Consider the following 23,843-nt stretch of genomic DNA (forward strand, 5'->3'; position numbering starts at 1 on the left):
TTCAGAAAAGCTCAATTTTAAGAACTTTACATATAAATAAACCCAAACTACATAACAAGAAAGGATTACTACTTTTCAGTAAATCCTGTTGGGCTATTTAGTTAGCATGGAGACAAATTATAATACTGTAGCAAATTCTTTTTTTTTTTTAAGGATTTTGTTTATTTATTTGATGGACAGAGATCACAAGTTAGCAGAGATGCAGGCAGAGAGAGAGGGGGAAGCAGGCTCCCTGTTGAGCAGAGAGCCTGATGCCAGGCTCCATCTCAGAACCCTGGGATCACGACCAGAGCTGAATGCAGAGGCTTTAACCCACTGAGCCACCCAGGCGCCCCAATACTGTAGCAAATTCCAAATCAGTTAACTTGAAGGATATTTTAAAAATTATTTTAAGCTAGAAACAACAAAAACAACAACAAAGCACAGCACCTTCATCCCACTCGGGAAGGAAAATACCTCTCCCAAATCCTGAAGAACTAAGGTACCATCAGAGACAAAACGGGAGTAATTCCAAGGTCTTGTTCAAAAAGTATTGCCTCCAGGGGTGCCTAGGTGGCTCAGTGGGTTGAGCCGCTGCCTTCGGCTCAGGGCATGATCTCAGGGTCCTGGGATCGAGTCCCGCATCGGGCTCTCTGCTCAGCAGGGAGCCTGCTTCCCTCTCTCTCTCTCTCTGGCTGCCTCTCCGTCTACTTGTGATTTCTCCCTGTCAAATTAATAAATAAAATCTTAAAAAAAAAAAAAAGTATTGCCTCCATAACTTCTTCCCCAATTCTCTGCTCCCTCAACAAAAGCAAAAAAGTGACGGGGAAATAATTGCTCTTTCCTGTGACGATCAGCCTGTCACCGTCCATTACTTGAGTTGTTTTGATGGCCCTCAACATCAATCTCCTCTGGGTCACATTACTTAGACGCCTGTTTCCTAGCTCCCATCAGAGCACAGCAGGTGCCTTTAGGATTGTCTTTATCTTAATGGTCTCTTAAATAAAACCGGTAGTCCACAAATATTTCTTGAACTAATGCATATTGGAATAGAAAACAAATCTTTCTGAAGATAAAATGTTTTTAAAAGTAGAAAAATACAGGGCGCCTGGGTGGCTCAGTGGTTAAGCCGCTGCCTTCGGCTCAGGTCATGATCTCAGGGTCCTGGGATCGAGTCCCACATCAGGCTCTCTGCTCAGCAGGGAGCCTGCTTCCCTCTCTCTCTCTCTGCCTGCCTCTCTGTCTACTGTGATCTCTCTCTGTCAAATAAATAAATAAAATCATTAAAAATAAAATAAAATAAAATAAAAAATAAAAGTAGAAAAATACATACATGAACAAATGATAAAATCCTTTCCAAAATATTACAAAGAATGGATAAAACAAGGTTGACCTCAGATTCTAACTGATAAGTGATTAAAGGTGAGGAATACATTCTCCACACATGGGAAAATAGAGAGAGAAAATCAGCCTAGTTAAAGAAGTGTCCGTTTTCACACAACTCTACACAACTGTTGAACTCGTAAAAGATAAGTTAAATCCAATGCTGGTGGAGGAAAACTTACAGATCACTGTTAACCGGCTCCATCATTCTGAAGGACAATATGATACCACGGGAGGGCCGGTCCACGTTTTGTTCTGCCTTTTTAATTTGGTCGGCTCCACGCCCACTATGAGGCTTGAACTCAGGACTGGAAGCCAAGAGTCACATGTTCTACCAACTGAGCCATGCAGGTGCCCCAATCCATGCTTTAATTCAAAAACTCCACTTCAGGGAGAAGACTAAAATTTCATCATCCCTCACTTTCATAGGTCCCTGCTTTTTTAAAGTTTATTTTCTTTTTAGTCATCTCTATACCCAGTGTGGGGCTTGAACTCACAACCTGGAGATCAAGAGTCACATGCTCTTTCAACAGAGCCAGTCAGGTGCCCCTTCCCTGTTTTATTTATAGCACTTAGCACAGTCTAACTCTACATAGATTACTTCTCAATTTCTTGCAGGCAGAGACCTGCTCTGTCATGGTCATACCCTCAGTGCCTACAGCAGCCTGCCACATAGAAGGTGCTTAATATTTGTTGAATGACTGTATGAATGTTCTCAGGAAACAAGTATTTATCCCACCTTCAAAAAGGTATAGTATATAAAATTCCTAGGGCACCTGGCTGGCTCAGTTGGAGCATGCGACTCTCAATTTCAGGGTTTTCAGTTCGAGCCCCATGTTGGGGACAGAGATTGCTTAAAAACAAAATCTTTATAATTTTTTTTCTTTATAATTTTTTAAAAAAGATTTTATTTATTTGACAGAGAGATCACAATAGGTGAGAGAGAGAGAGAAAGAGAGAGGGAGAGGGAGGAGGAAGCAGGATCCCCGCCAAGCAGAGAGCCCAATGTGGGACTCGATCCCAGGACCCCAAGATCACAACCTGAGCCGAAGGCAGAGGCTTTAACCCACTGAGCCATCCAGGCGCCCAATATAATTTTTTTTTTAAAGATTTTATTTATTTGAAGAGGGCAGAGATAAAGTATGAACAGTGGGGAAGGGCAGAAGGAAAGGGAGAAGCAGACTTGCCACTGAGCAGGGAGCCTGATATGGGGTTTGATCCCAGGACCCTAGCATCATGACCCGAGTTGAAGGCAGATGCTTAACCAATTGAGCACCCAGATACCCCCAAAATAACATCTTTAATGAGATTAAAAATAGTAAAATAGTATTTGTAACACAATTTGTAATTACAAATCCCAGAACCTATCCTCAGAGAATAGCAGAGCAAATTAGGATAATGACACCATAAAATGCTCAATAATCATTAAATGTTAAAATATAGTGAACTCAGGGACACCTGGGTGGCTCCATCAGTTAAGCATCTACCTTTGGCTCAGGTCATGATCCCGGGGTCCTAGGACAGAGGCCCGAGTCGGGCTCCCTGCTAAGTGGGGAGCCTGCTTCTCCCTCTCCCTCAGCTTGTGCTCCCCCCCTCAAATGAATAAAATCTTATATAAAAAATTTAATTAATTTACAAATTAATTAACTGAAGTTAATTAAGTGAAGTAAGTAAATTTGTGAATTTAAATTGTAAATTAAGTGAAAAAACAGAATAACAACATTCATATAAAAAAAGATTCAGGGTGCCATGCCCATTCAGAACTCTAGCTCAGATGAAGCTGGTATTAATACTGAAGAGTATTCATAAAAGAATCATTAGATTCTTCAATAACTATAATTTTCAAATATTCTATCAGGTCTGTGATATTTTGGGAAGAAAAGTAGCTACTATTACTGGTTATTAGTAGGATAACCAACACAACGGTATGTCTTGAGGGGAGGAGCAATGAATTGTTCCCTTTTACAAAAACTAAAAAATGTGAGAAGTGGAATTTTATTTTATTAAAGATTTTATTTATTTATTTGAGAGAGAGGAGGTGAGAGAGAGCATGAGCGAGGAGAAGGTCAGAGGGAGAAGCAGATTCCCTGTGAAGCTGGGAGCCCGATGCGGGACTCGATCCCAGGACTCCAGGATCATGACCTGAGCCGAAAGCAGTCGTCCAACCAACTGAGCCACCCAGGCGTCCCGAGAAGTGGAATTTTGAAAACAGATATAAATTTCCTCAGTCCCTGCAGAGCAGTGTTCTTGTTTCATTTTATTCATTTTTAAAATCAAATTCATTGTGGTATAATCAGCATACAATAAAAATGTACACACTTTAAGGGACTGCCCCTGGGGTCTACCCTGCGCCCATCTTGACTGACGGGCATCTATGGGACACTGGGGCTAGAGCTCACCTCTTTGGTCTTCGCAGGTGAGGGAGGCAGCAACTTGCCAAGGCCCCTTCCCTCCTGGCAGCAAGAACACTCCTTACCCCTCCCACCAAGCCAGGAAGCATCACGTGCCAGGGACCCCAGAACCAGGAGGGAGTGAAGCCGTGAACCGAGTGGCGCCTCTGGTTTCTGGGAGGCTCGGTCAGCAAGTGCAGACTTCAGTCAGGCTTTGGTGCCTACAGCTGCTCTCCAGCCTTGAGTGCACTGCCAAGCCTCTTTAAACTGGTTTTCTTACTGGACTGAAGGGCAAATACCTCTGCAGGATGCAAGTAAAAATGAAATGTGACAGCCCATCACGAGGAAGCCAAGATATGGGGCTCTCCTCATGCCAGCCACGATTACTCACGGCGTCCCTCGGGTGCCTGCCACCCGGGACCATCTCCTAGCTGGCACATTCATACCCCCGCTGGGTGGTCAAGGCGAAAGCACATTTAAGCGTATTTAAGGGAAGGCTCCCAGCACCATTTTCACCTGGGTTCGACATGTGGCATCTCTCTCTGCAGAGGCTGGGTTACCACTCCCTCTGCGTTTTCTGCCCAGGGCCCTGGGGAACGAGGGCGTCCGTCACGGCCCCATTCCGCTGTCCCTCACCGCAGCAGGGCTGCCGGTCCAGGCTGAAATGCCACTTCAAAGGTGTACAGGTCCATTCTGACCCATCGCTCTATCTTTCACATCTGAAAATGGTCCAAGGTCACTCCATGTGCTCCTCAATCAGGTCACAGAACAGCAGGAGACATTCCTTTGGCAAAAAAGGACACACTTTTGTCCTGTATCTTGTACTGGTAAGTGAGGCTCCGGTCCCGCTGGGCCGCAGGCTGTGATGGTGTCCGCCAGAGGATCCTCAGCTACAGGGACAAGGAGAAGAATGAAAGAGAAGCAGAGCTCCCACGTCCCTGCCTCCTCCACCCCCCGCGACCGAGGCCTGCAGGGGGTCCCAGTCACATGCCACGCAGCCATGCGACCCACTTCGGAAACAAAGCTTATTACCAGCTAACTAAAACTAACCCTTCGGTCTAGGAGTGATATCTGCTCGTTACAGAAAATGTGTAAGAGAAGGAAAGAGAAAAACAGCCCTCCAGGGAAAAACTGCTTAAGTGTTTTTATTTTCTCTTTTGGTCTTTTTTTCTATGTGTGGTTTTGTTGGCTATCCTGATTCTGAAAATCAGCTCATGAAGTACATTCAATCAGGCTCAGGAAGGCTAGACGTTTATTCTGATGATGTCTCAATGCTAGGCATGCGAGAACGCTCTGGGGGCCTGGCCTCAGAGAACCTCCTCTGAACCCTTTGCTCACACGGTGCACATAGGTGCCACCAACACAGCATCCCTGGGCTTGCCCTTTTCTTTTCTTTTCTAACTCTGGGCCAAAACTCTCACCCATGCTTAATGCGTCGAGAGTGGTCAATGTCAAGGTAACCTGGAAGCCGTGGCAGGGGCTTTGGGGGATATTCCGAGACAGAAGTTCTAGGAGGCAGAGAACCCCTTGGGTGGGGGTAGAACCCCTTGGGTGGGGTCCTTCCCAAGACAGGACTCTAAGCTTCTGCCCGAGTTCTCAAACATTCTGGTCAGAGGCAGCAGCGGGGCGGCAGCACCCCCAGCCATTGGGATGGTTCTCCCAGGTCTGTAGCTTAAAAGGAGCAGCACTGCCGAGTATACCAAGCCTGCTGTGGCCCTGCAGAGGCCTTCCGCTGTTGGACAGCAGAATTCTGCTCCAGATGGCGGTGTCCTTTTTAGAAGTCCCACTTTGGGCACAAATGGGACCACCGTGGAAAATGTGCACCGCTGTGTGAGGCTAGCCCCATCTGGAACAGACTCTGTCTTGCATTCACACGACTCCTGAGGTTTCCCTTGTACCCGAAGGAACGCCCCAACCCAACAACCCCTAGGGCCCGACACCATCCCACGCAAGGCCTCGGCTCAGGCACAGAAGCAGTAACTTGTGCCCCATGAGCCCCTGCGCACCTGCCCGTGCACATCCCTGCAGAAGCCCGTAGCCAGGCCCTCGGCCCGCAGGATCAGGTGGCTCTGGTGACTAAGGCCATTCAAGAGGATGTCATTCTCCTCGTCCTCGGCGTCTCCACTGTCATGTACCAGGGCCACGATGTTTCCCTGCAACAGAGAGTCAAGTTGAGAAGCTGCTCCTCCAGGCAGGGCCATCGGGGGGCCCCGGGCTTTCAGGGCCTCCAATCCCCTGCACGTCTTCACCCTGATCAGCCTCCACGCTACTGCTGTGGCTAGGAAGGATGCCTGCTTACGCTCCAAGACCCTAATTCCAGCCTCACCAGCACATCCAACCAGCTCAATCCCACCAGCTCAATCCCTCTTAAACTAAGCTCAGCTTGGCCTGTGGTCCTCCATGTTAGCAGAAAGTGCCGCCTTTCTGCCAGGATCCCATTCTTCCAGTCCGCGGCTCCTGAGTGCTCAGCACGGGCCAGACCGCAGCGGAGATCAGAGGGCAGTGGTGTGGGCCTGGAGATGACACAGGACACAGGCCAGGAGAAAAGGCAGCATGGGGGACTGAGGGAGCCCAGGAAGAGGCATCCTATCTGGCCCAGCGGAGAGGGTCAGGAGATGGCCGCATGTGAGCAGAGGCAGAAGGGCAGGCAGGAGCTGGCCAACCAGAACCACAGGGGGAGGTCGACCCGCTGAAGGGGCTACGCTGTAAGTCCTTTCAGAGGCACACTCTCCAGTCATTAAAAAGAAGAAAGCAGGGGTGCCTAGGTGGCTCAGAGGGTTAAAGCCTCTGCCTTGGGCTCAGGTCATGATCCCAGGGTCTTGGGATCGAGCCCCGCATTGGGCTCTCTGCTCAGCAGGGAGCCTGCTTCCCTTCCTCTCTCTGCCTGCCTCTCTGCCTACTTGTGATCTCTGTCTGTCAAATAAGTAAATAAAACCTTAAAAAAAAAAAAAAGAAGAAGAAAGCAGACTCAAGTGTTCCGTTCTTAGGCAACAGACACCAAAATACAGGTGTGTTATGAAATGGCATGGCAGGTGACCAGTGACGGGAAGAAAAACACAGGACAACAGGAAACACACACACTACATAAAACGTTCACAATTGCACAGACTCTCGGGAAAGATATCCACGTGGGGGAAGAGACCGCTACTTTGTACTACTCTTTGTGCTACTTACTTTTTTCTTTCTTAAACTATTCTCAAGTTTTACTTTTTGAATTGAAAGAGGTATTTTTCCAAACCGAGGGTAGCAGCAGGCCACAGAGCAAGCTAAGCTGCAGGCACTATGCCTGCCGCCGTGTGGCTGATGGCTCCCTCCACGCCCCTTCCGGTCCCTCCTCCTCCCGTTCTCTCTGTTGCCGGGCTCCCGGCGCCTGTGACTGCAGCCCTGTGGTCCCTGGAGTTCCCCCGAGCCTGGCTGCCAGGCAGGCCCCTGCACAGGAGGGTTCAACATGCCCTGCTGGGAACATACAGCCCCGGCTGACTCCACTAGCTCACCTCACCCTCTGCCCAGCACCGCGGCCTGACCGCACGGCGCTGAGAGCCACAGGCGCCTGCCAGGGGCACCATCACATGCTGAAGAACGGCCGCCGGGAGCCAGATGCTGTGTTGGTGTGTTGCAAACTTCGTGTCACTAAACTCCTGCCATTGGGTTCCCGTGAGGCAGGCACCAAAGCCATTCCTATATCTTATAGATGGGTCTACTCCCATTGCTCTGTGTTGGCAAAATCCCCATTTTTGCCTCATCATTTGACAGTTAACAGTTATGTCCTATACTTGCATCACATCTCACAATTTTTTTACAGCAGTTTATACCTTAACTGATCTTCAAAGTCCATGCAGAGTGACAATGACTTCTCCCAGGACATGAAGCAACGTGTGCCGGAGCTAGGACTGCTGTAGTACCACACACGACCGGCTACCGTCAAGACAGTACCGGTCAACCTTTTCATTTGGAGGCCCTTATTTTTTAACAGTGGCAAGTAGGGGAGTGGAGGATGGCAGACCAAAAGATTTCTGGGCCTACCAGCATAAAGCCAAACCCCAAGGTGAATCCACAAGAAAGAGCACCGCAAGCCAGGGAGGTGTGGACCCGCCTGGGCCCATGGAGGTCAGAGCGGGAGCACAAAGAGCAGGCCGATCAATACCTTTTGTTCCCAGCACACAGCAACTCTGCAGTAGTGCATGAAGTCCAAGACAGCCACTGCCCCCAGGCCCAGGCTCAGCAGCACACTGAGGTCATCAACCAGCAGGACCGGGTACCTCCAAGCGGCCTGTTCGTCCTCCATGGGCTTCAGAGCCTCTCGGACAAACTCATACAGGGGCTGCAGGTTCCCCACATCGGCCTCCCTGGAACATCAAGCACGACTCATTAGCGAGTTCTCTCTCTACGAATGTTTATCTGGGACCGAGAAGCCTCACAGGAACAGGCAGAGGGGAGGCAAAGAACTGGATCACAGGCCTCGGCCAAAGGGGTTCCTGATCTGGTTGGAAAGAAAAGGTATGCGTGCACACACAAGCGGGCTGTACTTCAAACACTCTTTGAGGCCTAGGAGGTACAAAGCACTGGGGGACACAAAATAAATAGCCTCCCTAACGAGACACCATGCCACCCCTCCACCTAAGAGCTAAAGCATCGGAAGATTAACCTGGATTAGGCAGGCAGGAGAAGCCTTCCCGGGAGGCCGTCATGGGGACAAAAAGCTAAACAGCAATTCAGGTGACCTAGCGGTGAGGGACCAAGGTCTAAGGGCTGTTTGTGTACCAAACAGATTCCGCCTGTTTCTGAACAAGCCTCCCCACTGTCTACCCGGGGCGGATACCTCCCAGCAACAGAGGCCCAAAAAGGACCAGAGCACAGGACCTAGGCACCAGCCCACACCCCAGGTCTGAGCTCCACTAACAGCAAGGACAGCAACTTCCCACAGCCTGGGGGGTGAAGTGTAACCAGACCCATCATTCCGAAGAAGACACCCAGGTTCGGAGATGGTAAAGGCTATGTGCAAGATCACACGCACAGGGTCGGGGCACGGGGCCTTCTGACTCTACACCGCCTTCCAGCCACTGCACAAGGCCTGGTCTTGTGGGAGGCGGGGAGAGCTCAAGCAGGGACTCCCTTGTGGAGCAAAGGAGAGCAGCCACGTGGGGGGTCTGCACAGAGCTGTGTTTATGTCTGACACTCACAAAGGACAAGAAACAGGAAAACCAGTCTCAGAATAGCAAACCCAGGGTCAACAGATCTTTTCTTAAAGGGCAACAGTAAAATTTGAGGCTTGTGGGTCCTATGGTGTCTGCCTCAGCAACTCAACCCTGCCGCTGGAGTGCAAAACAGCCAGGACAATATGCAAACAAGGGAATGCAGCTATTCTAATAAAACTTTATCTACAGGGGTACCTGGGTGGCTCAGTGGGTTAAGCCTCCGCCTTCGGCTTAGGTCATGATCTCAGGGTCTTGGGATCGAGCCCCGCATCAGGCTCTCTACTCAGCGGGGAGCCTGCTTCCCCACCGCCTGCCAGCCTCTCTGCCTACTTGTGATCTCTCTCTCAAATAAATAAAAATATAAAAATTTAAAAAAACCCTTTATATACAAAAACAGGTAGCTGACCCACAGGCCGTACTTTGCTGAGCCCTGTACATCGAGCCAAAAACAGAACAAAGGTATGTGCTAAGGCTCTGAGCCAGGGTTGGAAAAAACATACTGTTCTGCCATACTCCCAGCAAATAACGCTTTCTATAACTTTTGGGTCAGCCATACGCCCTCTGGCCCATGAGGTCCATGAGCCAAGGGCTCTCTGATGAAGCCACAACACCAGGGAAGCGTCTGCCTTCTGGAGGCAGCTCCGTCCCCTCACATGCCACATGCCAGGGACAAGGAATCACAGAGCAAGCCTGATCTGGGTCCCCCCCACCCACTGGGTACTTCTGGGCAGGGGTGGGGGCTGACTGACCTGAGGAACTGCAGGGGGTGTGGCTCTGCCTGAGCCCGGAAGAAGACATCCACCGAAGACTTAAGTCCCTCGAGGAACACAAGCTGCCCACATTCCCGGGCCGCAGTCAGGCTGACACCCTGAACAACACGGGAGAGTGAATCACGGAGCCTTGCAGGCGAACCCACCCCAGCAGCCAGACTCCAGCTCACAAGAGGGCACAGGACACATTCTAAGCCCCGTAAACGTGCAGCTGTCCACCTTTGGTTGGGGCCCGTGCCTTCTTTCCACTGGGTGTCCCCAACCCACCAGCCCCACTGTGCCTTTATATTTAATGGTCACTTCGCAAAGAACTGATGTTTTGCTTACACGTCTGTTTTCATCATGGCTCAATACTTGGCTTTAATTTGCAACAGTATCATGAAGTCTATCATAAACTCTTCAAATGCACGTATTTACCAAGTTAAGCACATTTAGAAACGATAATAATGACAGTAAAATGGTGGGAGTGGGCACCTGGGTGGCTTAAAGCCACTGCCTTCGGCTCGGGTCATGATCTCAGGGTCCTGGGATTGAGCCCTACATCGGGCTCTCTGCTCAGCAGGGAGCCTGCTTCCCTCTCTCTCTCTCTCTCTGCCTGCCTCTCTGCCTACTTGTGATCTCTGTCTGTCAAATAAATAAATAAAATCTTTAAAAAAAAAAAAAGTGGTGGGAGAATTACCAAGGTCTGAAAAGTGCTGGCTGCAGAAGAAAGGGCCAGATGCTGGCTCTGGACCTCACAAACCCTGTCAGGTGCGCCTCAGCGGCACAGGACCTCAGCGGGGCTCTGAGGTTCTCAGTAACACAGCTCCCAGACCGACTGCCAGGCTGCTGGCCACAGAGGACGATCTCATCAGCAGCAGGCTCTCCTTCTCCTCCCTCTTCCTCAGAGGCGGCACTCCCACGAGAGCTAGGGCGACACGAACTCCTGATGCACTAGTTCGGAGGTGGACAACGGAGGTGGCAACATAGGCTTTGCGGGCCACGATCTGTGCTATTACTCCTCAGCTCTGTAGAGTGAGGGAAGCCACACACGATGCATAAACAGATGGGTCAACCCCTGCTCTAGATCAGCCCTTTTCTTTTTTTTAAGTTTGTTTATTTTAAAAAATAATCTCTATACCTGATATGGGACTCTTGATCCCTCAAGGATCAAGAGGTCATGGAATGAGCCAGCCAGGGGCCCCTAGACCAGAACTTCTCAATAGGGCTCTTCATGACCTAGCTGACTAAGAAGCTCTTAAGTCACCCAATTATAAGGCAGATCCCGGAGCGCCACTCCAGACTTCCAGAACCAGAAGATCTGCAGGCAGCGCCCAACGATCTGAATTTCGACAAACTCCCAAAGATGGATATAATCTAGATAGGCAGCCCGCTGCTCTATCTGTGCAGAAACAGGTCACATGGAACTCTCTAGAGACTCCTCATGCCCCTAGGCCAAGTCTCAAGTGTTCATTCACACCCCGGTGCCCTCCACTAAGCAGTACCATCAGCCCCACAGTGACCCCTGGCAGACAGAAAGACTCCTGCTCGTCACCTCTGCTCTCGCTCATTACCGTTCCGCTAACAGCAGTTCAGTAACACACCCAGAGCACGGAGGCTCACACTCCAGCCCTCCATGTGCCCAGTGCTGTGTGTGCCAGTCCTGCTGTGTCGACGACAACTCAAAGGTACCAATCTGGACACTAGCGAACGTTGATTTCTCATCCAGAAACACAGATGCTAGGGTCACAGAGACATGCTTCACAGACGTGGAATGTAACATGTTCTTTTTTTTTTTTAAGATTTTATTTATTTATTTGACAGACAGAGATCACAAGTAGGCAGAGAGGCAGGCAGAGAGAGAGGAGAAAGCAGGCTCCCTGCTGAGCAAAGAGCCCGATGTGGGGCTTGATCCCAGGACTCTGGGATCATGACCTGAGCCGAAGGCAGAGGCTTTAACCCACTGAGCCACCCAGGTGCCCCTGTAACATGTTCTTAACATGACTGCTCTCTCTGAGCTCATGCTCTGACCTCTAACACAGGAACAACTTCTTTCTCTGCAGAGGATGGGAAAGAGTCTACCCTCCTCTTATGCTCTCATTTGTTTCTCCCCAACACAGTGACATCAGGTGGTGACATGGCCCAGTAGGAAAACTGACATTTCAATACATTGCTGCTAATGAGTGGCCTGCTTCTTTCCCTCTCTGAGGCAGGCCTACTAAAAACAAAAACAAAAACATAAAACAGTAAGCTCCCACAGTCACAGGTCAGGGGTGATGGCCTAGGCTAGGCCAGAAAGTTCACCAGCCTCTTGGCCATCTTATTCTTTCCTGCCGGCATCGATTAAGATGAAGGACAGGCCAAGATGAGATAAGGAGCTGGTGACAAAAGCACCTCTTCCCACATCCGGGGAGATGTAAGCTCTAAACTGAGAGAAAGACAGGAGGCACTCAGTTTGGGGGTAGAACAAGCTGTGATCTTCAACTCAGTAAAACTAAGATTAAAGCCCACACTAGAAGGAGAAAATCGTAACTGGTCCAGAGTCAGTAGAGTTGCATTGGATTAACAACAGATGTGGTTCTATAAACTAAATTAATAAAACAGGAAGAGATGTTGCCTTAGCCCTTCAGATAAGGGGTTTAGCACCCTGTGATTTCCTTAGTCACTCTCTTGCTAAGTTCTCTAGAACCCAGAGAGGGGAGACCAGCCTTGGCCCTACTCACACCGGCATGACCCACATACTCAGGGACTGCACCTCGGAGGTCTACAATATTTACCAACTTCCTTCCCACGATATTGTAGTGACTGAAGGACTGGACGAGTGCCACAAAGCAGACTTTACAATTAGCTAGAAAACAAAGCAAACAGATTTTTAGTGAAGTCTTCACTTACAATCACTCTCATCTAGTTCATACTTCTGGAAACAAAAGCACTGGGGCAGGTCTAGACAGACTCAAGGGCCCTTGCAATATGACATACCCAATTTCATTCTAAGACGCACATTTTCTCATATATGTCTTATTTCATCGAACCTGATATGTAATTCTGTTACGTGTACTACTAGTTATACCTTACTTTGTTCTATTTTAAACCAATTGTGGTTTGCTTGTTTGTTTTTTAAGATTTTTATTTATTTGATAGAGAGAATGATCATAAGTAGGCAGAGAGGCAGGCAGAGAGAGAGGGGGAAGCAGGCTCCCCACTGAGCAGAGAGCACGATGTGGGGCTCGATCCTAGGACCCTGAGATCATGACCTGAGCCAAAGGCAGAGGCTTAACCCACTGAGCCATCCAGATGCCTCATCCAACTGTGCTTTTTAAAAAACACTATTTGAAGATGCGTGGGTGGCTTAGTCAGTTAGGGGTCTGCCTTTGGCTCAGGTTTTGATCTCAGGGTCCTGGGGTAGAATCCTACATCAGGTTCCTTGCTCAGCAGGGAGCCCGCTTCTCCCTCTGCCTGCCACTCCCCCTGCTTGTGCTTGTGCTCTCCAATCTCTCCCTGAAAAATAAATAAAATCTTTTAAAAACAAACAAACAAATAAATAATGTTTTCTGTTTATTGTTGGCATACAGAAATACAACTAATTTTTTTTTACAAAACTGGTCTTATATCCAAGAAGTTATTAGGCCCTAGCTACCTTATGGAACACAATTAGTTCTAATAATTTAACCGTAGATTCTCTTGCTCTTTCAGTGCAGACAATAACATCATCTGGAAAAGAAAACAATTTTCAAAGCTGTGAATTATTACAACTAAGAGTGCCAAATGTCTACCCTCTATCTTGACCTGGCTCAGCAGGGGCTCAAGAAGCAATCAGTTGATAAATGAGTCTCTTTTTCATCGTCTGTTTTCTTCTTCTAATCTGCTTCTATAAATTGCACTGGCCCTACAGTTTCCCTCCCTACGTTCTTTAGGAAGCATCTCCTGCCCGGGCAACTTGTCAATGGATCCAGGTCCTAAGGACCTCAAGTACACAAGGATCAAGGAGCAACCAAATCAGGAGGCCACAAGAGTCTCCGTGAGACTGCACACACGCTTGGTGGAGAAGAGAAGATATGACATGGATACAGAGAGTACGTACCACCCTTTGGGAGGATGGGCAGGGAGCAAGGCGGTCAAGTAACCTATGACCTAATAAACAGCCATCTGGCTACCCAAACACCAAAGCCCTTGTTGGTTAACGCTATTCCCATTGTGTTTTGCCTTAGGTTTCTTTTTCTACAACATCAATGAATCCTGTACCTTTGAGGTAGAAGGAGAGAAAGTGGTGCACAAGGAAGCTGCCGTCTGTCTTGGCATCACAGAGTAGAGTCAGTTTCCCCTAAAAGTTAAGAGGAACACAAAAAGGTGAATTAGACTCCCTGGAAAGAGGTCAGTATCTTATACACACAGAGACACACACATGGATTACCAAAAAAAAAAAAAAAAGGAAATAAGTCAAAACAAGGGAAAGAAACAATACTTTAAGTGATTGCTTAAAGTGATTGATTAAATCACTTGTTATAGGTAAGCATATCTCGGCTTCTACTTCTCCAAGGCAAGCAGAATGAAGTGCCTCATCTTCCTCATTCACCGTGGTACCTCAGGGACCAGTCCTGGGGAGAACAAGACCCTGAACAAAAGAAGCTTTTACTGTCAGAATAGAATAAAAATCACAGCCTGCCAAGATGGGAATGGGCGTTCATAAAACTAATCTGATCCAATTTAATTCCTATTTCTAATTCTGATACCAATTCTGTCCAATAGGGTGGGGGCAGAGGGGAGAAGTAATAGTTGGCAGACCTCCAGTAACAAGGTTCTCATCCCAGTGGCCCTAGATGAGAGCTCTGGTCATGGAAAGTCCTGGAAAGACTATATCTAAAGATGGACTCCACAGGGGCTGGCTGCCTTGCTCCAGCCGCCTCTAGTTCCCCCTCAAAGGGAAGGTTGGGATCAAATGGTATCTGATAGGACACTTTCATGTTCTGAGTTTTCTTTCACTTATAAAATTTGAAAAATTGCACGATTAGACCTTGAGGGTTACCTCTAGTGCTGTCATTTCCTGGTGCCCACTCTGACCCCCCATTCCTCCACTCCGGCCCTGGGCTGAGCACTCCGGAGGTGCCCGAGGTAACTAGGAAGGTCGCCAGTGCCATCTGCAGGTTTGGGCAACTGACACCACAGGTTCCTAAAAAGGTCCGACTGGTACACATGGTGTTTTGGCTGCCTGGTGGAGCTTTCCATTTTCTTGGGAGGACAGAGTTTGTAAAATAAATCAGGTTGGTTTCCTGGAAGATGTAAGCCCCGGGCTAAAATGTGAAAAATTTCGGGATGCCCCGGAGTGCGGAGAAAACAAAGTGGCGGAGCTGTCGTGCCCCAGGCCGACTTGACAGAAGCCGACGCTGGCTGGGAGCAACTTGGAAGAGCAGCATTCAAGACCATGAGGAGGAAGAGGAGCAGCGTTCACTGCGACCTGCACAATGCCGCAGGGCCAGAGAGAGAAACTCAGGGCGAATGAGAAGCTAGTCTCCTGGGAAACGGGGAGAATCAAACTCCCGACTCTCAAGACAACCTCCTCCTCTGGGCGCCGGGAGCCAGTGAGCACGCCCAGGGCTCCCGGGTACAGGTCTGGGAACGTAAACCAATGCAGAGGCGGCCAAGCTCCCAAGGCACTTTGAGAGACGCCCACCCTCCCTAAGCGCCCGCGCCGAGCCCGGGTCCCCCGTCGGCCCTCCCCGGACTACAACTCCCAGGCGCCTCGGTGCCCCGCGGACGTCGCGTCTTTCCCAAGAGTCCACGTGCGCTTCATCCGGGCATGCGGTCTTCCGCCACGCTCCGGGGCCCGCCCCCTTCCCGCCGCGCGGCCTCTTACCTGCTCCGCCCTGTCAGGGGTGGTGTTGAGAAGGTTATTGAGTTCTGGGAACATCCCGAGCTCCGGGTTCGACTGTCCCAGACCGGGAGTCGGGGCTGCGGCGGGGACGACAGAGACCAGGGAGCTGCACACCACTCGAGCCCGCGCGGAGGAAGCGCGCACGCGCAACACCGCTTCCTGGCTCCGCCGCAGCCAATCAGGCGGGCGCCTGGACCTGGGTGCTGCGGGCGCACGCGCGAGGGTGCCCTTCCGGCTGGGGTAGGGGCCGGGGCGCAGATCCTGCGGTGACTTCTCGGGGCTGGGCCTGCTGGGCGGTGGTCTTCGAGTGCCCGCGAGACGGGTCTTTTCCGCCTTCCCTTGGCCTCGCTCTCTCCCCAGCCCCGGGCCTCGGGATAGTGCAGTCAGCCCCTCCACCCGTACCTTTCGAGCTCCTGCTGTGTGTCCTCCCAAGTCTCTAAGTTCGGGCTACTTAGGGAGCGAGATGGGTGAGGATGCCCGCGCTTTCTCGCAAAACAGAAAACAAACGTAATAATCACGGGATTGTGTATGGAAGAGTTCTTGGGGGGTGGGGAGCACAAGCTGGGTAAGGGGGTAACGGGGGGGGGAAGGATAGGTTAGGAATTAAAGAGGTTATCAAGGTAGGCTCGCTGTGAAAATGTGATCGGAGCACACCTTGTATGCTCCCACTCAGGGCTTTTGCACCAACTGTGCCTGCCTCCTGGAATGCTGTTCTCCCAGACACTCGGAAGATTTAAAAAATCCCCCACTTGTTCCAGGTCTTTGCTCAGATATCACTAATCTTCGAGGCCTTCTCTGACGATTCTGTTTAAATTGCAAACTGTCCTTTCCCCAACACTTAACCCCTGCGTTCTTTTTTCCATAGCATTTATATCTTACTATATATAGTTCTCGTGTACCACAGTGTGAGCCTCAGAGCACCAAATCACGTTTATTGACTCATTGCCAAGGAGAGAAGTAGCATACTAGTAGAGTCCTGGGACTTCACGGAGCAAAGGAAAGGCAGTTTCAGGATTTGGGAAAGGATGGAGTTCAAGTGAAATTTAAATGAAATGCTGTTTGTCGATAGGCTGGAAACAGAGCATAGTTGTGTGTAGGGGGTCAACATCTGGCCAGGACCGTAAAGAGAACCAAGGTTTCCAGTGCATACCACAAGGTTAAGATAGATGTGGATGGGGAGGTGGGTGGGGGAGGTGTTAAAATAGATAAAGAAGGTAACAGTACACTTATCTTTTTTTTTTCCACATTAAAGCACTCATAATTGAAATATTTTTAGGTGCCTGGGTGGCTCGGTCTTTAAATGTCTGCCTTTGGCTCAGGTCATGATCCTGGGGTCCTGGGATTGAGCCCCACATCAGGCTCCCTGCTACATGGAAGCCTGCTTCTCCCTCTCCCACTACTTGTCCTTCTCTCGCTGTATCTTTCTCTGCCAAATAAATAAAAATCTTAAAAAATACATTTTTATTTTATGTACAATGAATTGGCATTAAGGTAGGTATTTTGGATGACCCATTCAAGGAAGTTCACTTAATCCCGCTTAATAAAGCCTGTCTCCTTCGCATATTGACAGAAACACTGGCAGCAAATATTGAGGCCATTTTTCTGGATCAGACCTTGCTGGTTTGAGCAGATGTGGCAAGAACCCTGGACATCTTTCCTCATGGCTCCAGAAGAGCTCCTGGTGAGCCATCTTGTTCTCTCGGATGCAACAACGCAGAGAGTACACTTAACTTGACGAGCAGTGAGAAATGTATAGGATGGTGAATCATAATATTGTACACCTGAAACTACTATAATATTGTATGTATATGCCTCAGTTAAAAAAAAAGTTTTTGGGGACACGTAGGTGGCTTAGTTCGTTAAGTGTCTGCCTTTGGCTCAGGTTATGATCTCGGGGTCCTGGGATCGAGGCCCATATTGGGCTCCCTGCTCAGCTGGGAGCCTGTTTCTCCCTCTCCCTCTGCCTGCCTCTCTGCCTACTTGTGATCCCTCTCTCTCTGTCAAATACATAAATGAAATAATTAAAAATAAATAAATTTCATGTATGTAATTACTTATTTGAAATTCCCCACCTGGGCTGGAAATCTCCCTGTCAAAATTACTTAGATCCTCCAGCCAGGAATGGGGCATTATATGCTTACTAGTATGTGAAAGAGAGAAGAGCAGCCCCTGGCATCCAGAGGCTAGTTCTTGGTGTTGTCCTGTTTCGCATAAACAATTTCATAAAACAACATCAGGCTGATTATGATGGGTCACGACAAAACTAGTCCACTCCATAGTTACGTTGAACACAAAATAAGAGCAAGTCCAAGCCGCAAACAACCAGACATCCCCGCTCCCAGCTAATGACTACTGCTACTTTACCATCACAGCTTTAGCCTCACTCTTGTCTGCCCTCCCTGTAGATGAGATTAAGGTACCTGATCATAGAACCCTGTTTTGACAACATCCAATACCAAACCTTCCTCTCAATCACCTAACAAACCAAATCCTGTAATTATGTTCTAACACTTTTTTAAAAAATATTTTATTTATTTGACAGAGAGAGAGAGAGATCATAAGTAGGCAGAGAAGCAGGCAAAGAGAGGGGGAAGCAGGCTCCCCGCTGAGCAGAGACCCCGATGTGGGGCTCGATCCCAGGATCCTGAGATCACGACTCTAGCTGAAGGCAGAGGCTTAAACTGAGCCACCCAGGTGCCCCAATGTTCTAACACTTTTTAAATTAAAAAACAATTTTTAAAATATTTATTCGATAGAGAGAAAGTGAGAGAGCATGAGAGGGAAAGTCAGAGGGAGAATTAGACTCCCCCCACAGAGCTGGGAGCCCTATGTGGGACTCAATCCCAGGACTCCAGGATCATGACCTGAGCTGAAGGCAGTCAATTAACCAAATGAGCCACCCAGGCACACTTTATTTTTTTTTAAGATTTTATTTATTTTATTTGACAGACAGAGATTACAAGTAGGCAGAGAGAGAGGGGAGGAAGCAGGCTCCCTGCTGAGCAAAGAGCCCGACGCAGGGCTCGATCCCAGGACCCTGGGATCATGACCTGAGCCGAAGGCAGAGGCTTTAACCCACTGAGCCACCCCGGTGCCCCCCCCCCCAGGCACACTTTAATTAAAAAAATTTTTAGGGGCGCCTGGGTGGCTCAGAGGGTTAAGCCTCTGCCTTCGGCTCAGATCATGATCTCAGGGTCTTGGGATCGAGCCCCACGTCGGGCTTCTGCTCAGCAGGGAGCCTGCTTCCTCCTCCTCTCTCTCTGCCTACTTGTGATCTCTGTCTATCAAATAAATAAATAAATAAATAAATAAATAAATATTTTTTAAAAAAATTTTTTAAAAAGACTTTATTTATTTATTTGAGAGAGAGAGAACATGAGCCAGGGGTTGGGGCAGAAGGAGAGAGGGAAAGAAGTACACCCCCAATGAGCAGGGAGCCCAACATGGGGCTCAACCCCAGGACCCTAGGATCCTGACCTGAGCCAAAGGCAAAAGGTTTAATCCACTGAGCCACCCAGGTGCCTCTTAGCTTCATCTTTTTAACTCAAGGAGTATTTCACCTTAGTTCCTCCTTCCTATCTGGAAACAACCCCAGGGGTCACTTGTTCTTTGTGCATTTCTCAAGGATGCTGTCCTTGGTCACCTGATGTCCAATGTCTTTCAAGTTGCTGTTGCATATGTTTGTATACATCATCTTTTCCTTCTTTTTTTTAAGCAAGAAAGAAAATCTCGTCCTTTCTACTCCACTTTGGATGGAAGTAGAAGTTTGTGAATTATCTAGATGAACCAGAATTTAGAAAACTTTTCTTTTTGTTTGAGCCTTTTTAAAAAAAATTTGACAGAGATCACAAGGCAGAGAGAAAGGGGGAAGCAGGCTCCCTGCTGATCAGAGAGCCCAACCAGGGCTCAATCCTAGGACCCTGAGATCATGACCTGAGCTCAAGGCAGAGGCTTAACCCATTGAACCACCCAGGTGCCCCTTTAAATTTTTAAAAAAGAATTTCACTTATTTGTTCATGAGAGACAGAGAGAGAGAGAGAGAGAGGCAGAGGGAGAAACAGGCTCCCCACTGAGCAGAGAGCCCGATGCGGTACTCGGTCCCAGGACCCCAAGATCATGACCTGAGCCAAAGACAGGCACCATCTGAGCCACTGATGCGCGCTCATGTTTAAATCTTTAATCCATCTGTAACTGGTTTTTGTGTTTGGTAAGGGATGTACATCAGTTTTGGAAGTAGTATGTTCTATTCAACCTTGCTGTAATTTGATTGGTATTGTACTGAATCATTAGATATAATTTGAGAATAGGTATCTTTTCAATATAAAATGTTGACTCCTCTTGTACTTCTCCATTTTTCTATCAATAGCGATGGGTTAAATCCAGCATTTTCTTTTGACAAAGAGTACCTCTGTGAACATACTCATTCATGTCTTTTGGTACCTCGCCAGGGTATGTATCTGGAGTGAAATGGTTGGGTCAGAGGAAAGGTGAACTTACCATGAAGCTCATAAATCTCATATATTATTCACAGTGTTGTCCGTTCGTTCTTTCTTTCTTTCTTTCTTTCTTTCCCTTTCCTTCCTCCCTTCCATTTGTTCGTTCTTTCCAATAGGCTCCATGCACAGCATGGAGCCCAACGCTGGGCTTGAATTCAGGACCCTGAGATCAAGACCCGAGCTTAGATCAAGAGCTGGGTGGTTGGGTTGGTTAACCGTCTGTCTTCAGCTCGTCATGGTCCCAGGGACCTGGGATCGAGCTCAGCAGGGAGTCTGCTTCTCCCTCTCCTTCTCCATGTGTGATCTCTCACTCTCTCTCAAATGAATAAGTAAAAAAAAAAAAAAAAAAGAGCTGGACGCCTAACCCCTGAGCCACCCAGGCGCCCCTCTATTCCTTTCCTTAATGAGAATTTCTCTCTCCCGTTGTATAAACTTCGGGTCCCCGGAGAGCTGGATTTGCTCCTGGTCGTAGTTTATGCACATGTTGAACAAACCAACACAAATCTGGAAAATTCAAACCGAAGGATTTGATGCGGGAAATTGGGTCCAAGGGTGTGGAAAGGACTGGAGAAACAAAAGGGAGAAGATAGATGCACCCTCTGCCCCACTTCTGTCTGACCACCGCTGGTAGAAAACATCACACAGTCCTGCTCCAGCTCCACTCCAAATACTGTTGCAACCACACCATAGTTTCCCTTTGCCTTCCTGTGGCTAACCTGCTGAATTGTTTCTGCCAAGTGTTGCCTGGCGCTTCCAGGACCTATTTTTACAGCCCCGAGTTGAAGATGAACCCACAGGACCCACAGACCGCCTGCTAAAGCAAAAACTGGAAGTGGGCTTGGGCAATCGCCCGCACGTCCACCAGAGGGCAGCAGACACTGTCTAAAGAGGCAGGGCGCCCGAGTCCCTCGCGAACCCGAAACCGCTGCAGTCCCGAGCCTTTCCAGGGTGCCCGCGGGCTGACAGTCCTTAGCTCCCCTCCCTGGAAGCCTGGCGGTGGACTCTTCATGGGCTCTCCTGCTCCAGAGTCGCCCTCCCTCTGTAATGTCCTCGCCTCCCTACCCCTCCCCCGGCCACAGCGCCCCTCCTGCTCTGAATAAGAGGGGGAGACCTCACACACCCGCGGAGCTGGCCCAGTCCCGCCCTGACGTCCTCTCCCGCCGCTCCCTCCGTCCAGCAGCCCACCGTGCTTCTGGAGGCCTCAGAGGCAAGGCCACGCAGGGCCTGTGCTTCTCTGTTCCATGTATGTAGGGCTCATTCTCCACGCGGCTCAGCTCCTCGTCCCTGAGCTCGGCCCGTGTGTTTACGGAGCTGCACTAGGCAGACTCCCTTTCCAGAAAGATCTGCAGGAAGAGCCATCAGGCGACGACCTCTGGCTCTCAGATCCAGCAGGCTCGGCCTGGGCTGCAGAGGGCCTCTCCCAGTGATACAGCAGGTGCTAAACGAATGGGATGAATGAATGAATGAATGAATGAGGAAGAGGGAGAAACAGGCTCCCCGCTGAGCAGAGAACTTGAGCTGAGGGCTTGATCCCAGGACCCTGGCGCCTGTGCCTGTGGCCTAGACTTCTCACGGCTCCCTGCTGGTCATTCCTCCAGCCTGCATGGCATTTTAAGATTTCTCCCTCTCCCAGTCCTCACGGTCGGCCTGGTTCAGCCCCCGTTGGCCTCCTGTCCCCTCCCTCTAAGGCCGCTGCACCCCATGCCCTCCGAAGCCACACTTGGAGGGCATCAGTCCCACGTCCTGGCCAGTGTGGCTCCTGAAGTCCCCGCCTTCAGCCCTCAGCTCAGCTGTCACAGCACCTCACAGACTCTCCTCCAGCTTTGGACTCCCTCTGTGTGCTCAGACTCTCACCCCAAGCAAAGTCTCACATGCCCTGGGGCCCCTCCAATTTCAAGAAGGCTCAGATGAGGGCTCCAGGGTGCAGGCAACATGCTCTCCCCCCCACCTCAACCAGTGAGGACAGAAACCAATGGAAAAAGGTTCCAGTCCCCTGTCCTGCAGGTGCACATTTCTGAGGAGGGGGCACTCTGCATGCTTTTACCCTGCAGACCATACAGCTCTGCCCAGGCTCCCCCACTTCTGTCTCTCCCTGCTGTGGGTCCCCTTCCCAGTAAGCAACCTCATCTCAGCTCGGTTTTTGGGGAAGCCCGGCGAAGAATGCTCCTCCTTCATTTTCTGCAACCTTCTAGAAAGCATATCATCCAGCTATACAAATGAGCTACAGGTCCTCTTCCCTGCCTGTGCTCTCTCTCACTGTCTCTGTCTCTCAAATAAATAATAAAATCATTTTAAAAAGTAAAAATAAGTGAAAGACACACGTGTACACACAAAGGTTTAGAAATAAGAGTTGGTTGGTCAGCTTGAGCAGGTTCCTGACAAAGGCTTATTGCGATTATTTTCTGGTGGGACCAACATGTCACTAAAGCGGGCCTTTTGATATATTAACAATTAAAACAAAAACAAGAACAACAACAACAAAAACCTGAGTCAGCCCATAGCACTCCTCTGCTACAAATCCCTCTATGGGTCCCCTCACGTTCTGAAAAAAGCTGGGCCCCTGCAGGGACCGGAAGGCCCAGGTTACATTTCTTCTTCTTTTTTAAATTTAAAACATTTTTTTAAAATTTATTTATTTGTCAGAGAGAGAGAGAGCAAGCAAGCACCACAGGGGGAGTGGCAGGCAGAGGGAGAAGCAGGCTCCCCACTGAGCAGGGAGCCTGATGTGGAACTCGATCCCAGAACCCTGGGATCATGACCTGAGCCAAAAGCAGACACTCAACCGACTGAACCACCCGGGGCACCCCTGAGGTTGCATTTCTGACCTCGCCTCTCCTACCAGCCTTCCCATCACTCACTCCTCTCCACCCAGTTAGCCTTCTTGCTGGCTCTTGAACACTCCAGATAGTTACCTCCAACTCTTGCTGGTTCCCTCTGCCTGGAACGGGCTTCGCTCAGAAGTGTGATCTGCCTTTGCTTGCCGCTCACCTCCTAGGGACCCCTACACAGGCTGTCTTCTGGGGCAGGCGGGAGCTCTCACACACCAGTATAGATCCTATTCTGCGTGATCTTACAACATGATGCTGATACTCCACGGGGGCAAGGGGGCGATGCCTGTGTTTCCGTTGCTTCAACCCAGATGGAGTTCTGTAATGGCCTTGACCAAGGTGATGGCAGAAGTGACCCTGATTTCCAAAGCTGGCTCCATAAGGCAATTCCATTTCCTCCTGGTTCTCTCCCACTTACATGCTTCTGGAGCCCTGACTGTTGGAGGGCACAGGAGGACAGACAACAGAGAGACAGAGATGCCCAGAGAGCCCCCGCCTGGGCCAGTCTGCAGCTGCCCGGGTCTCACCCAGGCCAGGGACCAGGTGTGTGAGTGAAGCCCTCAAGGTGAGGGTGCCAGCCCGCCCACCCCCTGACTGCAACTTCATAAGACACCCCAAATCAGAGCCACCCAGCTGAGCTGCTCTCGAGTTCCTGACCCACAGAAGCCAGGAGAGGTGGTGTAGGATTCTTGTGCATAAGCCACTTGGTTTGGGGTTGGGGTTATTTCTTACACAGCCATAGAAACTGGTGGGGCCTTCTTTTTTTTTTTTTTTAAGATTTTTTATTTATTTATTTGACAGAGAGAAATCACAAGTAGATGGATAGGCAGGCAGAGAGAGAGAGAGAGAGGGAAGCAGGCTCCCTGCCGAGCAGAGAGCCCGATGCGGGACTTGATCCCAGGACCCCGAGTTCATGACCTGAGCCGAAGGCAGCAGCTTAACCCACTGAGCCAC

General features: G+C 49.5%; 1 protein-coding gene and 1 pseudogene across 1 annotated transcript; both read right to left on the bottom strand.

Annotated features, from left to right (window-relative positions):
* Positions 1-3,343: 3,343 nt before the first annotated feature.
* Positions 3,344-15,743, bottom strand: ELP6 (elongator acetyltransferase complex subunit 6). Its single transcript, XM_059389601.1, has 7 exons — positions 15,548-15,743; positions 13,939-14,017; positions 12,474-12,544; positions 9,697-9,815; positions 7,897-8,098; positions 5,759-5,905; positions 3,344-4,642 (listed from the first exon to the last, which is right to left on the bottom strand). The coding sequence occupies exons 1-7, from the start codon at positions 15,599-15,601 to the stop codon at positions 4,514-4,516; spliced, it is 801 nt and encodes a 266-aa protein (XP_059245584.1). The 5' UTR covers positions 15,602-15,743; the 3' UTR covers positions 3,344-4,513.
* Positions 15,744-17,092: 1,349 nt separating this feature from the next.
* Positions 17,093-17,255, bottom strand: LOC132009788 (small ribosomal subunit protein uS14-like; annotated as a pseudogene).
* Between the last annotated feature and the right edge of the window lie 6,588 nt (positions 17,256-23,843).

The sequence above is a fragment of the Mustela nigripes genome, chromosome 2 (assembly GCF_022355385.1).
Source record: "Mustela nigripes isolate SB6536 chromosome 2, MUSNIG.SB6536, whole genome shotgun sequence".
Classification (NCBI taxonomy): domain Eukaryota; kingdom Metazoa; phylum Chordata; class Mammalia; order Carnivora; family Mustelidae; genus Mustela; species Mustela nigripes.

What these genes read in the sequence shown, in the direction of transcription:
- ELP6 (XM_059389601.1), bottom strand. Translation starts at nt 15,601, where the DNA reads ATGTTCCCAGAACTCAATAACCTTCTCAACACCACCCCTGACAGGGCG. An exon ending in TCTCTCCTTCTACCTCAAAG is followed by an intron (nt 12,545 to 13,938) that starts GTACAGGATTCA and finishes TTTGTTTTCTAG; the next exon opens with CTAATTGTAAAGTCTGCTTT. An exon ending in CACCCCCTGCAGTTCCTCAG is followed by an intron (nt 8,099 to 9,696) that starts GTCAGTCAGCCC and finishes TTGATGTTCCAG; the next exon opens with GGAGGCCGATGTGGGGAACC.